At 29.7% G+C, this 14,655-nt stretch overlaps 1 protein-coding gene across 1 annotated transcript; it reads right to left on the reverse strand.

The window, feature by feature from the left end:
* Positions 1-9,526: 9,526 nt before the first annotated feature.
* LOC111382709 (ferruginol synthase-like) lies at positions 9,527-12,718 on the reverse strand. The gene is made up of 2 exons (XM_023006753.1): positions 11,705-12,718; positions 9,527-10,321 (listed from the first exon to the last, which is right to left on the reverse strand). Exons 1-2 carry the CDS (start codon positions 12,584-12,586, stop codon positions 9,716-9,718), a joined length of 1,488 nt encoding a protein of 495 aa, XP_022862521.1. The 5' UTR covers positions 12,587-12,718; the 3' UTR covers positions 9,527-9,715.
* Positions 12,719-14,655: the final 1,937 nt, after the last annotated feature.

Genomic DNA, 14,655 nt, shown 5'->3' on the forward strand with positions numbered 1-14,655 from the left:
TCACAACCAAAATGAAAAAGAAAAAATAAATAAATAGAAAAACAACAAAAAGAAAAATATTACAATTAACAAATTGATAGAACAATCCCCGACGACACGGCGCCAAAATTGATACGTTGCATATCACGTTCCAATTAATTTTCCTTACTTAACTTAAATGTGTCATTTTAAATAGTAATATGGCAAGTAACGGTCATTTCCCTCATAGGATTGATTCAATTATGTCAATTACGCATTAAAAAGTAAAATTAATAATAATAGACGAAATAGTTTAAATTGGGGGGGTTTGGTTTGTTGAATTAAGGAAAGCGATAAATTTAAACTAAAAAAGACTTGAAATCTGAAATAAACAAAGTGATTCTTGATTGAATGCGAGAAAATGTGATTAGGGTGATTGGGGGATATTTCTTCACCACGAGAATGATTTTCATGTTTATTATAACAATCGATTTTCATTCTCAAGATTAACAACAATTCGAGAATAATTACAAGCTCAATTACCTCAATCTCTTCTTACATGTTAGTCGAATAAAACAAGCTCTTTACTCAACCCTATTCATTAAACAACCTAGAACAAGTTCTCTAGATTTAATTTAGCAAACGCATTACGACAAAAGAGATGAATTGAATTAAGGGAAAACTCGCAAGCTCGGTTTACAAACTTAAGTGTTAATCCACATACATTCAATTGAAAATTTTTCATAATCTATCGAAATGTAATTGCTACTAAGTTTTAGAATCAATAGCTATTATGTACTACTAATTCCAAAATAGCATTATCGAAACAATTTAACCATTTAGTTGTACACCTAAACAATCAAGAAGAACAATATAAACATTTAACACAATGAATTAAACACATTAATCAAGAGAATTATAAAGCACAAATTAATTGAAAATCATAACTCGTGTTTGAAATAATCCCCAATCACGAAATACAATTAGTTACCCATGAAATATCCACAAATAACTAACAATTTCTTACAAAACATTGATAGAAAAAGTGAAAAGAAAAACTTATTGATAAAGAGAGAAATGGTTGAAAATCCTTCAATATCAATGGGTCATCTTCACCAAGCTAATGCACCATCTCCATATTCCAATCTTCCCCAAAATATCTTAGAAAATAAAGGTGAAAGGAAAAAGGAAAAAGAAAGAGAAGAAGAAGAACCAGCTGCCCCTCTAGTTTTTTTAGAATGAAAATCTTGTATTTGGTTGAATGTTTTAACCTAAAACCTAAAGGAAATTACAGCATTGGTCTCTGAAACTTTGTAAACAATTAAAAACATCTCGGGTGGAGCCTATGCGCTGGAACAGTGACGCCTGGGCGCCACAGTTTCTGTTTTTTGTTCGGGCTGGGCACCGCAACGCCCAACTCGCTGAATTTTTTTTTTTTTTTAAATCTTCTTTCGACGGCGTCTTTGATTGTCTTCTTCGTTTGCCTTCATCTTTGACTCGTTTCTCGCATAAATTCTTTCAATTCGTTTAACCTAAAACCTAAAGGAAATTACAGCATTGGTCTCTGAAACTTTGTAAACAATTAAAAACATCTCGGGTGGAGCCTAGGCGCTGGAACAGTGGCGCCTGGGCGCCACAGTTTCTGTTTTTTGTTCGGGCTGGGCACCGCAACGCCCAACTCGCTGAATTTTTTTTTTTTGAAATCTTCTTTCGACAGCGTCTTTGATTGTCTTCTTCGTTTGCCTTCATCTTTAACTCGTTTCTCGCATAAATTCTTTCACTTCATCGTTTAATCTCGAATTTTCATCTATAAAATAAAAATAAGAAAATTAAGTAATAGATCGCTAATAAAACTCGCAAATATCTAAGTTTAATGGTCCGAATAAGTGTAATAAACCCACATTTATCAATGGAGAGCTTTTAGTTATGTCTGACTACAACTCCTAACTTAATGAGGCTTATATTTTTTATACGACTTACTCTTTTCATAAGTCACCGAATCGAGAATTGTTTTCAACATATGAAGAAGTTATAGAAGGTGTTGAGATGGTCGGTAATAATATATCTTGTCAGATAGCTGGTATTGGTCGAGTCAGAATAAATATATTTGATGGGACGGTTAGAACATATGAAACAATGAGACACGTTCCAGGTCTGAAGAGAAATCTAATCTCATTAAGTACTCTTGATTTAATATGGTACATGTACACTATTGAAGGTAGGATCCTGAAGGTTATTAAAAGAACTCGTGTTGTGCTGCTGGGACATAAAAAATCCCATTTATATATCTTGTAGGGAGATGCAGAACCTTCGAGTAATCAGCATATTTTAAGAGCTCAAATGGATTTAGAGTTAGCTTATGTACCATTGGATTTTAATTTAGGATCTTCTTTTAAGAATATATCTCGGTTGAATTTTGAAGATAAGAGTAAATTTGTCTTGCCACCATTATTGACTTTGTCACCGTATTTAATTGCTAGAAACATACCCGTTTTTTGCCATAAAATTCCACATAGGTACAATTCTACTGATTTTGATGATGGTTTGAATGAAAATAAGGGCATTGATTCTAGCCATGACCCTTCTTTTGATGCATTCAATTGTAATTCTATTACAAGGCTTGTTTCAGCCTTGTTTGATGGTTATTAGATCACATTTGCTCGTAGTTGGGTACCAGAGGTGTAGAATATTTTCAATTGGAATTGTTGATGGAGAAGTTCGTTTGTATTTTTCATTGAAGAGCTCAAGTTTATTCCTTGCAATGGAATTTATCTCAAAGTGAAGAATTTTTTAAATTTTGTTCATTGCTGTAGAATTTGTGTCAAGATGGAAATTGTTAAAATTTGGATTGACCCGAATTCTTTATTGAAGATAATTGAGAGTTTTAATTAATGTTCACATTAAAAAGAATCTTACTTGGAATGCTTTTTGGATCATATTCGAAGTCTATTGTGCAAATTCTATTTGAAAGCTCAATTGGGAGTTAAAATTTGTGTTGGACTTAAAGATATCAAAGTAAGAAAACTTTTAGGCATTCTATTTTATCTACAACTCTACTTTTAGTATTTCGATTGTTCCCTATATATAATTGGTTATTCATTATGATTTAATTTGTAAATCATCACCCAAAAACCAAGCTTTCATCTCAAATGAATGATAATCTTGCAATTTCCTCTTGATTTTCCAACAAGAACTATGGATTTCACTTCTTTTGAATGATAATAATTAATAAAATATGTGTAGGAGATTTTTCCTTTCATGTTTGACCATGTTTTGCAAAAGGCTCGAAAAATAATTGAAAATTGAGTCCCAATTTGAATTAAAGAAGAATTTTAGTTAAAATCGAAAATTGCAGCATAGGTCTCTCATTTTTTCCTACGCGCGCACCATGCTTCAAAAATTGCTCTCGGTTCATCAACACAGTGGTGCGCGTGCCTACCATCAAGCCCCACTTAAAGCTTAACTTTATTGCAATTTGGTATTCGAGTTTGATTCTTCATGCCTTTAAGTCCTGTTGTCATGCAATTTTGCTCATTTATCTTTTATTTGCATCCAATCGAATCCGTAAAATCTTTAATCTTTGTTTATGTCCTAATCAACTATTGAAAAGTTACAATTGAGTCCTTGAACTTTGGATTTTGCTAATTTTGACATTTTCACTTTCTCCTAATTTGCTTTCGATCATCGAGTTTTACTGAAATATACAATAAATTAGAGTATAATTTATCAAAAGAACAACAAAATATTAAAATTTAAAGAACGAAAAAGTGTATTTTTACACTTATTAAATACCCCGAAACATAAACATTTGTTTCTCTTTAAACAAAACCATTACCTTAACCTAACTTAACAAACAAACAATCACACAACAAAATTTTAGTTAGGTCCATTTGATTGTAAGAATGGATTTTGGGTCGAAAGAAAACGAACCCCATGAAATTGTATTGCCTAGAATTTGTCTTTACTATAAATTGTCAATTAAATGTGTTTTATTGATATAATTTTTCACCTGAAAAATGTTGAAATTTTGGATCTTTTGATGCTCATTTGACTTTATTTTTCATGAAATTTTTAATTAAAGGAATAGAATTTGTTTACATTACCAAAAAAATAAAAGTAGGAAAACCCAATTCCCACCAAAACCAAAGAAGATTGAATTCCTAAAAAACCATGAAAATGTGGTCACGTCGCAGTAATTGGAAAATCAATTCCATGTAATCTTTTAGCCATGAAACATACATTTTTGATTGGAGATGGAAATTTTTTTCCATTTTCCATGGAACAACAAGCCTATCAAATAGGCTCTTAGATAACCTTCCGTTTTATCTCAAAATTGAAATCATTGTATTAAATTTATGCATAATTTCAAGATCACATTACCACAATCAATATCAACTTCTCCAATACAAAATTGATGTTTGTGTATGAAGAATTAAGTCTTTGTTTGTCAACCATTCTACAATATTATTTTTTTCTACAGTACTCATTAAAATAATATTACAGTACTCATTAAAACAATATTACACATAAATCAATAACTTTTTTCTTTTTTTTTAACCACACATTTCAACATGAATCATAATTTCATAATACGCTTTTTGAAATTAAAGGGGCACAAACAGGCCCTAAGTAAAATATGAGAGATTCACGAGTTGTTTCAATTTCAACTCTTGATGGTCAAATTTTTTCTTACATCACTTGTAAGATTTACACACTTCCAAACTTATTCATTTTAATTTTTTTTCAATATGTGATCTAAAGTTGAATTTTTATACTAAATCCTCACCCTTTCTAGTTTAGATGGATCTCATTAATTACAAGTCATTGCTTCAACTATCAAAACTCAACTAGGCTAATAATCCATCGTCAAGTATCCAATGCTCTCAAATAAGTGTTTGGGACTTAACCAAGAGATGTATTACGTAAATAAATAATTATTTTTCTTATCTTATATGCAGACTTCTCTCCATTAAACTTTTTAAATGACTCTTATAACAAACTTTTAACCGATGACACCTAAATCGGATGACTATAAGGCACAGATTTATAATATTCTTTGCAAGTTTAATCACTCAAGTCATAAAAATTATGAAGAGATGCTTCACAATGAGTTGTACTTTTTTTCTTTTTTCCTTTTTTTTGTCATAATTAGAAAAATGTTCCTTATTAAGCACCTATTTGAGCCTAATTTTTGTTTAAGAGTGTATTTTAAAATAGTAAATTGATGGAAACCACCACTGACTTAAGATTTTCACCTAATTTTCATCTTATTGACCTTAGATAATTCAACAAAAATTTACACACATGAAATCTCCATTTTCATCTAGTGTTTATTATTTCAACCTATCAAATCGTGAATCAATACATCACTTTATAATGCTAAACTTAATACACATGCGCAAAAAATATCAAAATTTACATGAATAAGAATCAATTATCCAAAGCAGGCAGCATATCCATAGTATATAAATCAACATATAATTTCAAATATATTCATCATTGCCAACAAGGTTACCTAACTTTTGAATATATTTTGTGGAACTTTTGTGTTATTATTTATCTTGCTTATTTAAAATACGATAGACAAATAAGTTTTTTACTTTTTCTAATAATGTTTTAGACCATTATCAAGTATAAAATTTCTCATTATAGAAAATAATAAAAAAAAAATGAGAAATTTTGAAAAGATAATTGCAAAAGTGAGCAGAATTTTAGGTCCTTCATTGCAATTCAAACGTCTACACTTTCATATATTGTCCTTCATTGATTTAGATAAAAATCAGATTTAAAATTTTTTTGATAAAGGTCAATGAAATTTGTGATTAAAAAGTTGTAAGTCTCATTCAATGTGTGTTTAAAATTAATTATTAATTTTGACTTAAATCTTAATCAATTTTTTTGGCAGAACCAAACATGTAAATGTTATAGATATATTGTATATAAAAATCTAAAAAAGAGTTATCCACTCTGAATAAGAGTAGAAAACAATCATAGGCACCTTTCGGCTCCAAATTCCAAATATATTATAAATTACACATTTTCAAGTTTTATCGATATCCCAACGTTAATAGATTTTTATTAAAATATACTAAAAATATAATTTTTAGTCAAACCAAACAGAACTAAATATGAATTAATGTTGGGAGGCCAATTTTATTGATTTGACGTGGATTTGAATTGATTTGATCGGAAATTATTTAATTAAAATTTGATATGTATTCAATTGATGTTCAGTTTGTGTCGTTTGTGAATTTTATCGTATAAATTATAAAAGACAATTTAGTCATGTTTAATCGAGTGGATTGTTAGATTTAATTGTATAAATTTGAATACATTTAATTTGGGTGAATAATGGTTACCATGCCCTTGTTTGATAGGGATTGTTTAATAATATACTTTTGAAAAAAAAAATTGTAGAATTTGTAGTTAAAAAGTAGAGAAAAATTAGGGATTCATGTTCAAATTATTTTATTGGAATAATGTGTGGTTGAAAATAAATTTAAAATAATAATAATAATAATAATTCAAGAAAATGAGGGCCAAGCATAGGTCAACAACTTCAATTCGTCCTTATATATAGCGAATAGTATTGAAACACCGTTGAAGCACTTCGATTTTCTTAGACTTGGCTGTGACTCAATATTTTTGTAAGGTGGCTATATGAGTTTACAGTTTTCACAATTCATAGGGAAGTGTATGTTGAAATGAGATTTAAGCATTGTCAAAATTGATGGGGAATATTAAATCCATTTTTTTTATGGTAGCTAAATGATTTAACAATATTTTTGGAAAGTGATAGTTTGATTTTCCATAAGTATATGATATCGCAAACAAGTAATAAAGTTATAAATACAATATCATTCCCACGAGTACTATGTACTTAATCTAGGATCAATTAATTTCAATTTTAACTGAATAGAAAATTTTATTTTTTATGAATTTATGCTAATAAACTAATTTACTAACTAATCTATCGAACTATTTATGATGGTTTTTATAAAATTATGTATGATGATTACGAAGGTTTCAAAATTTTCTTATTAATCAATTTTTATTGCAAATCAATATCAGTACATATGTAGCATTATTGTTGATCAATGTTCCATATCTAATCTAACTTCTTATAAAAAGAGGAACAAAGGACTACTGTTGATACAACAGTAAATTAATCCAATTTTACTGTGTATGATGTCATTTTTTTATTTTTCATTTTGTTTATGGTCAGAAAAATGTTCTTCCACACGTCATGTCATTAGCATTAAAAAAATAATAATAATTTTATTATATAAAACTGTCATGAGCAAAAAAAAATGAACTCCGCACAGTGCGGAGAGTAGGCAAACTCTTCACATAGTGCAAAGTAAAAGTAAAAATAAACTTCTTTGCACAGTGCGAAACTTTGGTCCTCACCATGACAAAACTCTTCGCAAAATGCAGAGAGAAACAAAAACTCTTCGCACAGTGCGGAAAGAATTGAACCATGTGCGAAGAGTTGGCAAACTCTTCGCACAGTGCAGAGTGTAAAAAAAAACTCTCAGCACAGTGCGAAGAAATGACAAACCAACTCTTTGCATATTACGGAGGCAAAAAAAACCTCTCATCGCTATGCGGAGAGTTGATTCGCATCATGGCAAAATTCTCAGCACAGTACAGAGAGAAAAAACTCTCCGCACAGTGCGTGGAGATTTAAATCATGTGCGGAGTAAAAAAAAGTGCGGACCTCTCCACACAGTGTAGAGAGTTGGCAAACTCTTCGCATAGTGCGGAGGTAAAAAGAAACTCTTCACACAGTGCGAAGAGATGACAAACCAACTCTCCGCACAATACGGAGTGAATAAAAAACTTTTCGCACAGTGGAGAGAGTTGTTTTCAAATTCCTTAATTACAAATCAAATTTTAAGATTGTAAATTTTTCGTACATACAACGAAACACAGTCGAAAAACATGGTTCAACATCAATTATGTCTTCTTTAAATTCCCATCACAGCTTAATTTTTGAGCATACAAATCATAATTACGGTATTGAAAATGAGCTTTCTCGTGATTCATACAATGAAACAATATGTGAGTTGTACAAAGAAAGAGATATTGATAGTACCACGACATTACTTTCACAAATGGAGGCTCTAAGGTACCACTCAAATTCAATATCTTACATTAGTTTGATAACAGCTCTTGGACATTAAAAGTGGATACAATTTTCAATAAAATTATACTTTCGGGTTGTAGGCTAGGAATTAAAATGTTCAATACATTACTCAAAAGTTGTTTGAAAAAAGACCTTTTGGAACTTGCAGATAAAGTTTCGGAAGTTTTTGTTTTTCTCTTCACATTGTACAGAGAGTTAGTCTGTCATTTCTTCGCATTGTGTGGAGTCTTTTTTCTCATGTGCGAAGATTTTTTTTATTATATGGAGTTTATATATACTAAAATTATTTTTTTTTTTTAATGTTGTTGGCATGATGTGTGTGTAGAAGAATATTTGTCAATCACCCTAAACAAAATTCTTCACAAAATGAAAAAAAAAATTATAAATCCTTTTATTATGTTAATAAAATTACAATAAAATTTTTTTTTACAAATAATATAAAAAAATTATTTTTATCTTCAACAAAAAACACATTTAAAAATTCGCAATTTTATAACTACTTTTTTTTTTAATTCTCGAAAATACAATTATAAAAAAGGAAACAATATTGAATTACAATATTTAATGCTTAAAAAATTCAATATTAAATAAATTTTATACATTTATAACAAATTATAAATTTATATATGCAGTTTGCCGTATTTGCAGACAGCTTACTGTATATACAGCTTACCGTATATGCTGTTTACCGTATTTGCAGCTTAACATACATGCTGTCTACCGTACTTACAACTTACCGTATTTGCAGTCTACCGTATTTACAACTTACCATATTTGTAGCATACCGTATTTGCAAACAACTTGTTGTATTTGCACATTATCGTATTTGTAGCTTATCGTATATACAGCCTACCGTATTTGTAGCCTACCGTATTTGCAAATAACTTGCCGTATTTGCACCTTATCGTATTTGTAGCTTACCGTATATGCTGCATACCTTATTTGAAACTTACCGTATATGCTACATACCATATTTGCAGCTTACTATATTTTTATATACCGATTTTTACACTTACAAATACCAAAAATGCAGAACACCGTACATTCACTTGTCAAATTGAATTTCAAAAAATATTTCAGATTTTTATTTTTTCAACATAAGTATAAAATAAATATTAAATATATATGAAGCACAAAATATAAACGCATATGAATATGGTGCTCAATCTTCAATTTTCCAATATTAAATTACACAAAATTTAGAAATATAATCTTCATATTCAACTCAATCATATCAACACTATCAAAAAATACAAGCAAAATAATTGTATAATCTCGTATATTTCTTACTCAAGTATGAAATATAAAGTATATTTTTTCTATATGACACAATACTGTTATGCAATTGTAAAAATAATTTGCAATTATTTTCTTATATCATAGAAATATTTCTAAATATTGCTTAAGAAACTTTCCAAATAATTAAAATTCATACACTAATAAAAATACGATAAATGTAAAATTCGTACAACGCACGTGACAGTGACTAGTTATTTAAAAACATCTCTCAATGTCTAAATTTATTCCCAGTAAAAAAGCGAAAACAAGCAAAAAGTACCCTTCAACTTATCTAAAAGAAAAAGCTATATATTGCTCAAGTGCAGAAGCTCATAATTTGATTGGAACAGCCTTGAGAGGAATGGCCTTTTGAAGAGTTAGTCCAAATTTCTCACTCATGTCCACTTCTTCCGGTTTCAGTCCCTCTTCAAGTAACCATTCAAAGTTGCATATCAAAGTGGCTAGCATGAGGTGCACCATCCGATAGGCCAAAGGCAAACCCGGGCATAATCTCCTCCCCGCACCAAAAGGAATGAGCTCAAAATCTTGACCTTTGAAATCAGTTTTGCGATCCAAAAATCTTTCAGGCATAAAGGATTCTGGACTCGACCAAGTGTTTGAATCCCTGCCGCTTGCCCATACATTAACAAGAATTTGCGCATTTTTAGGGACCATGTAGCCATTGATCTCTGCATCGTCATCGGCTTTATGAGGTACTAGAAAGGGGATAGCAGGATGAAGCCTAAATGTTTCTTTCACCACAGCCTGTAAGTATGGGAGTCTTGAAATGTATGATTCTTGAATTAGATCATTCATTCCAATCACATCTCTAAACTCGTTTCTAGCTTTTAATATCTTATTTGGGTTGCGCAATAACTCTGCCATTGCCCATTCTACTGTACTTGCTGTTGTATCTACTCCGGCTACAAATAAATCCTACAAATATAGAGAAACTAACAAAAGTTAACTATTTGCTCATATAAGATGAAAAGATGATGATCAGCAAATAGAACATTTAAGGGTATATTCAATTTGGATTGTCAAAAATTTATGGACTTTTTCAAGTAAATGACTTTAATAGTGTTCAATGACTTTTGTTGATTTTTTACAAAATAAATGATAATGGGAATCAAGATATTGGCGGCTTTCCAACTAGCCATTGTACCTGAGATTGCGATAAGTCCTTTCATATAAAATTCAATTGAATTAAGGCATGCAACAATAAAATTATATTTCTCATGTTAATAAAATAAGTCATTTAAAAATTAATCTTTATTTATAGGGAAAATGTAGGAAATCATAAAAAGGAAGAGACTGGAAAATTTTATGTCTTTTTATTTACAAACTGATGAAAAGGAAAAGATCAAAAAATAAAATATATAAGAATATTGAAGAAATAAAGAAATATTACCAATGAAAAGATTTATTATTATTAATTTTTTTTTTGTGGGTGAAAGTTTTTCAAAATCTTGGGGTGAATGAGATTTTTTAATGAGTTTTTGTATTTGTAACTTCTGCTTAAAAATTAGAACATGAACAATTTTATAAAAGATATTGAAATTACCGATGAAAAGTTTATAAAATAAGATTGATGAAACAATAAATATTACCAATGAATTGTGTGTGTGTATGTGCGTGCGCGCGCGCGCGCGCGAAAGTCTTCTAAAATCTTGGGGGGTGAATGAGAGATTTTTTATCGAGTTTTTGTATTTGTACTTTCTACTTAAAATTTAGTACATGAACGATTTTATAAAAGGTATTGAAGTTTTAAGGCTTCTAGAACGTCTTGATTTTATACCCATGACTTTTAAATAAAAGTCTACACTAAATATCACAAAAGAAAATTATAAAATTAAATAGTCTTAATTAAATATACCTAAATGTTAAATCTTAAGAATATTTAGAAATATAAAATGAATATACCCCAAAATATCTTCTAATTTTCTAATTTCAATATATAAGAAAATATGAAACACGACATCTAAATTCAACACCATGTATCTTTGTAAACAACAAGAATTATGTTACAAGTACAGGTTTTTGCATAGAAATTTTTTCTTAGACACAAGTGTCGAAACATCATTCAAAGATGAAAAAAATATAAAATACAGACAGACTGAATTTTTCAAACGTGTATAGTTGGTGATAGTTGGCATTACTTTATTTCAAATGTTGCAAAATAAATTTATTTTTCGATAAAAAACTTATGCACGCACAATTTATGACAAATAGGTTACAATGAGGCTTGAACTTATTGATCTAACGCCTATGCAACCAGAAATGCTATAAATTAAAGAAATGTATCAGTATAATACTTACCAGCAGTAGATGTTTTATGTCATCTCGGCTTAATTCAGGCTCGGGATTTTGGTTGAGATCAAGGAGAGCTTGTAATAAATCATTTTTCATTGATGTACCTCTTGACTGCAACCGCTGATCTATTATACCATCAAATATTGCAAACAATTTTTCAAAATAAAACTTGGTCCTGCGTGAAATTCCTTGGGGATCAAAATATTTTAAAAGTGGAAAATAGTCTGCAATATTAGGACTCCCAGCACATTCCATCACACCCCGTACAACATCCTTAAGCTCTTGCGAAGAATCAGAGTTGAACTCAGCAAATTCAACTGAAAAAAGTGTTGCAGATATCAAATTAAGCGAGGTAATAAAAGCAGCTTCACCGATATTCACAGCTCGCCCATTAATACAGCACTGATTCACATAGTCCCCCAGTTTCAGCAATTTCTCCAGGCGAAGGTCCCAACTTGCGTCAAGCCTTGGGATTGAAAACATTTGTTCTTTACAAATTCTGCGAAGTTTACGCCATTGATTTTTCGCCGGCAACCACGCTATAGAAAGTTTGTTGTGTTCTTTGGCCATTAGTGCACCTGGGACACTTCTGCTTGAGAAGACTTGATCGTATTTTAGTAAAACATCTTTGGCTATTTCCGGTGACGAAACTACTACAGTATTAAGGCACCCTATTTTAAGATACATTAAGGGTCCATAGGTTTTGGAGAGTTTGGCCAATGACTGGTGGGGTTTTTTGCCTAGTTCTAGTATATTTCCGATGATCGGAAAAGCAAACGGACCCGGTGGGAGCTTGCCAGATTTCCGGGACCTTGAATTTAATGTATGGAAAATAAAGCATATCCATGAGATAGACGAAAGAAGAAGCAAAAATGTTAGGAAATCCATGACTGTGGTTGCTGCTTCTTTTTTTCCTTGTTGATTTCCCTATGGAGTTCTATAAATCATTCTAATTATAGGAGATGAAGTTCCAATTGATGAAATTATTCTGCTTGAATAGACCCTTTCAAGTGGCACGGTCCATAATATTATGAAGAATAAAATATCAAAATAGCCCGTGAATCTACAGTTTCTCATGCCAGACTACAAAGTTGTACCGATGTCAAATTCCCTAAAGCCGCAGATTTAAATTAGATTTTTAGTAGTTTTCAATGGAAGTTGATAAAATATATAATTGAAAAATTTTTAAATTCATAAAATATGTTGTTAAAATGAATTGTTAATTTTAACTTACATTAAGATCTAAATTTTAATCGGTACCAATCAGGGACTAAATTCGAAAATCTCTACGAAAACAATGTGGGCTTGCACGACCCTTTAAAAAAGTTCTATTTAAAAAGAATTATCTTCTGAAAAATTAAAATGTTAAAATGTGTTTAAAGCTTTTGACAAAAAAAAAATAATAATAATAATAAATAAAAAAATACTCATTTAATGTTGCATGCTTCAAACTTGAATTGGGTTGCAACGTATATTAAGCTAACAATTAGCCCATGTTAAGTCCTAAAATTTAAAATTCAGATTTTAATTTAAGTCAAAGTTATCAACTAATTTCAACCACACATTTTATGGGTCTCATAACTTTTTGACGACACATCTCATCAAATTTTATCAAAATTTACTAAATTCTGATTTTAATCTCCATCAAATAAGGACTAAGTAAAAATAAACAATTATTTTCAACTCAAAATTTACGAGACTCACAATTTTATTAACTTTTTAACTACACACATTAGTGGATTTAGGGTTGGATTAAAATTATTTTTAAGCTAGACTAATACATAAAAACAATTCCACCAGGAAAAATTCAATACTTTGACCCCTAAATCCTCAAGTGACTATACATTTCATTAATTTTTATCAAAATCTACTAAAAATCTATTTTTTAGCAAAATTATGGGCTTAAACCACTTTATTTAGAAATTCAAGTTGCTAGAAAGTTCTCTGTGTACATCATTTTAATATTATTTTCAACAGTAACAATGTATAGTATATAAGCATTTATTAAATTCTAACCATGGTTAATGAAATTTGTAAAAAATTTCAAAATGATCATTGAAGTAATTTTTATTGAAAATTTTATTCTCGGTAACTACAATTTCACTTAGTGTCAATTAAATAACTGTATTTTAATTTTTTTAAATTTATTAACTACACTTTAATTTAATTTCAATCAAATAATTATACTTATAAATAAATATTTTAAAGATACACCTTAAAATAATTATAATTGTAAGCAGCTATGTGTTGGTTAACTTAGGGCATCTCCAATGAATTATATGGATTGCAATCTATATGGTAGGCAAGTAGAAAGATTTGCAATTTATGTGGTATTGATGTTTAGCAAATATACATTCAGGTCTAAAATTGACCTCTAACGAGTGACAATTACAACTCAATGCTAATTGCTTACGTGTCCTTATCTAACCTAAACTAAAGTTAAATAAAATGGAGAGGAACAACATAAATAAATAAATCTAGAATGGAACAAAATCAGATCAATTGCAAGTAGACATGTCCAATAGAGCCTCTTAATCTAGATGAAGTCCTACACTATTTTTTTTGTCACATAATTAATTTTGCTATTTGTACATTTAAATGGTATATAAGCTGTCATAAAAAATAATAAATGAAAAAGTTGATTATGTTTTTAACTGACAAATTATAGAACGTTATGTGACATTATATAATTCTTTATGTAAATCTTAATGTACGTATAGCAAAATCTTTGAAACATTTTAACTTATATACTATCTAAATAGCTATCCATAAAATGCATTGGAGGTGCTCTCATTAATTGTAAAAATAGAAGACAAGGAGCGTTGGACGATTAAAAATGCCGTAACTATATTTTTTGAGAAAAAAGTGACAAAATTAACATTTGACACTTCTAAAACATTTTAGAAACGCGTGATCTGATATTTGTATTAAATTTTAGAATTATTTTAGAAAAAAAT

This window comes from Olea europaea, chromosome 3 (assembly GCF_002742605.1).
Source record: "Olea europaea var. sylvestris chromosome 3, O_europaea_v1, whole genome shotgun sequence".
Classification (NCBI taxonomy): domain Eukaryota; kingdom Viridiplantae; phylum Streptophyta; class Magnoliopsida; order Lamiales; family Oleaceae; genus Olea; species Olea europaea.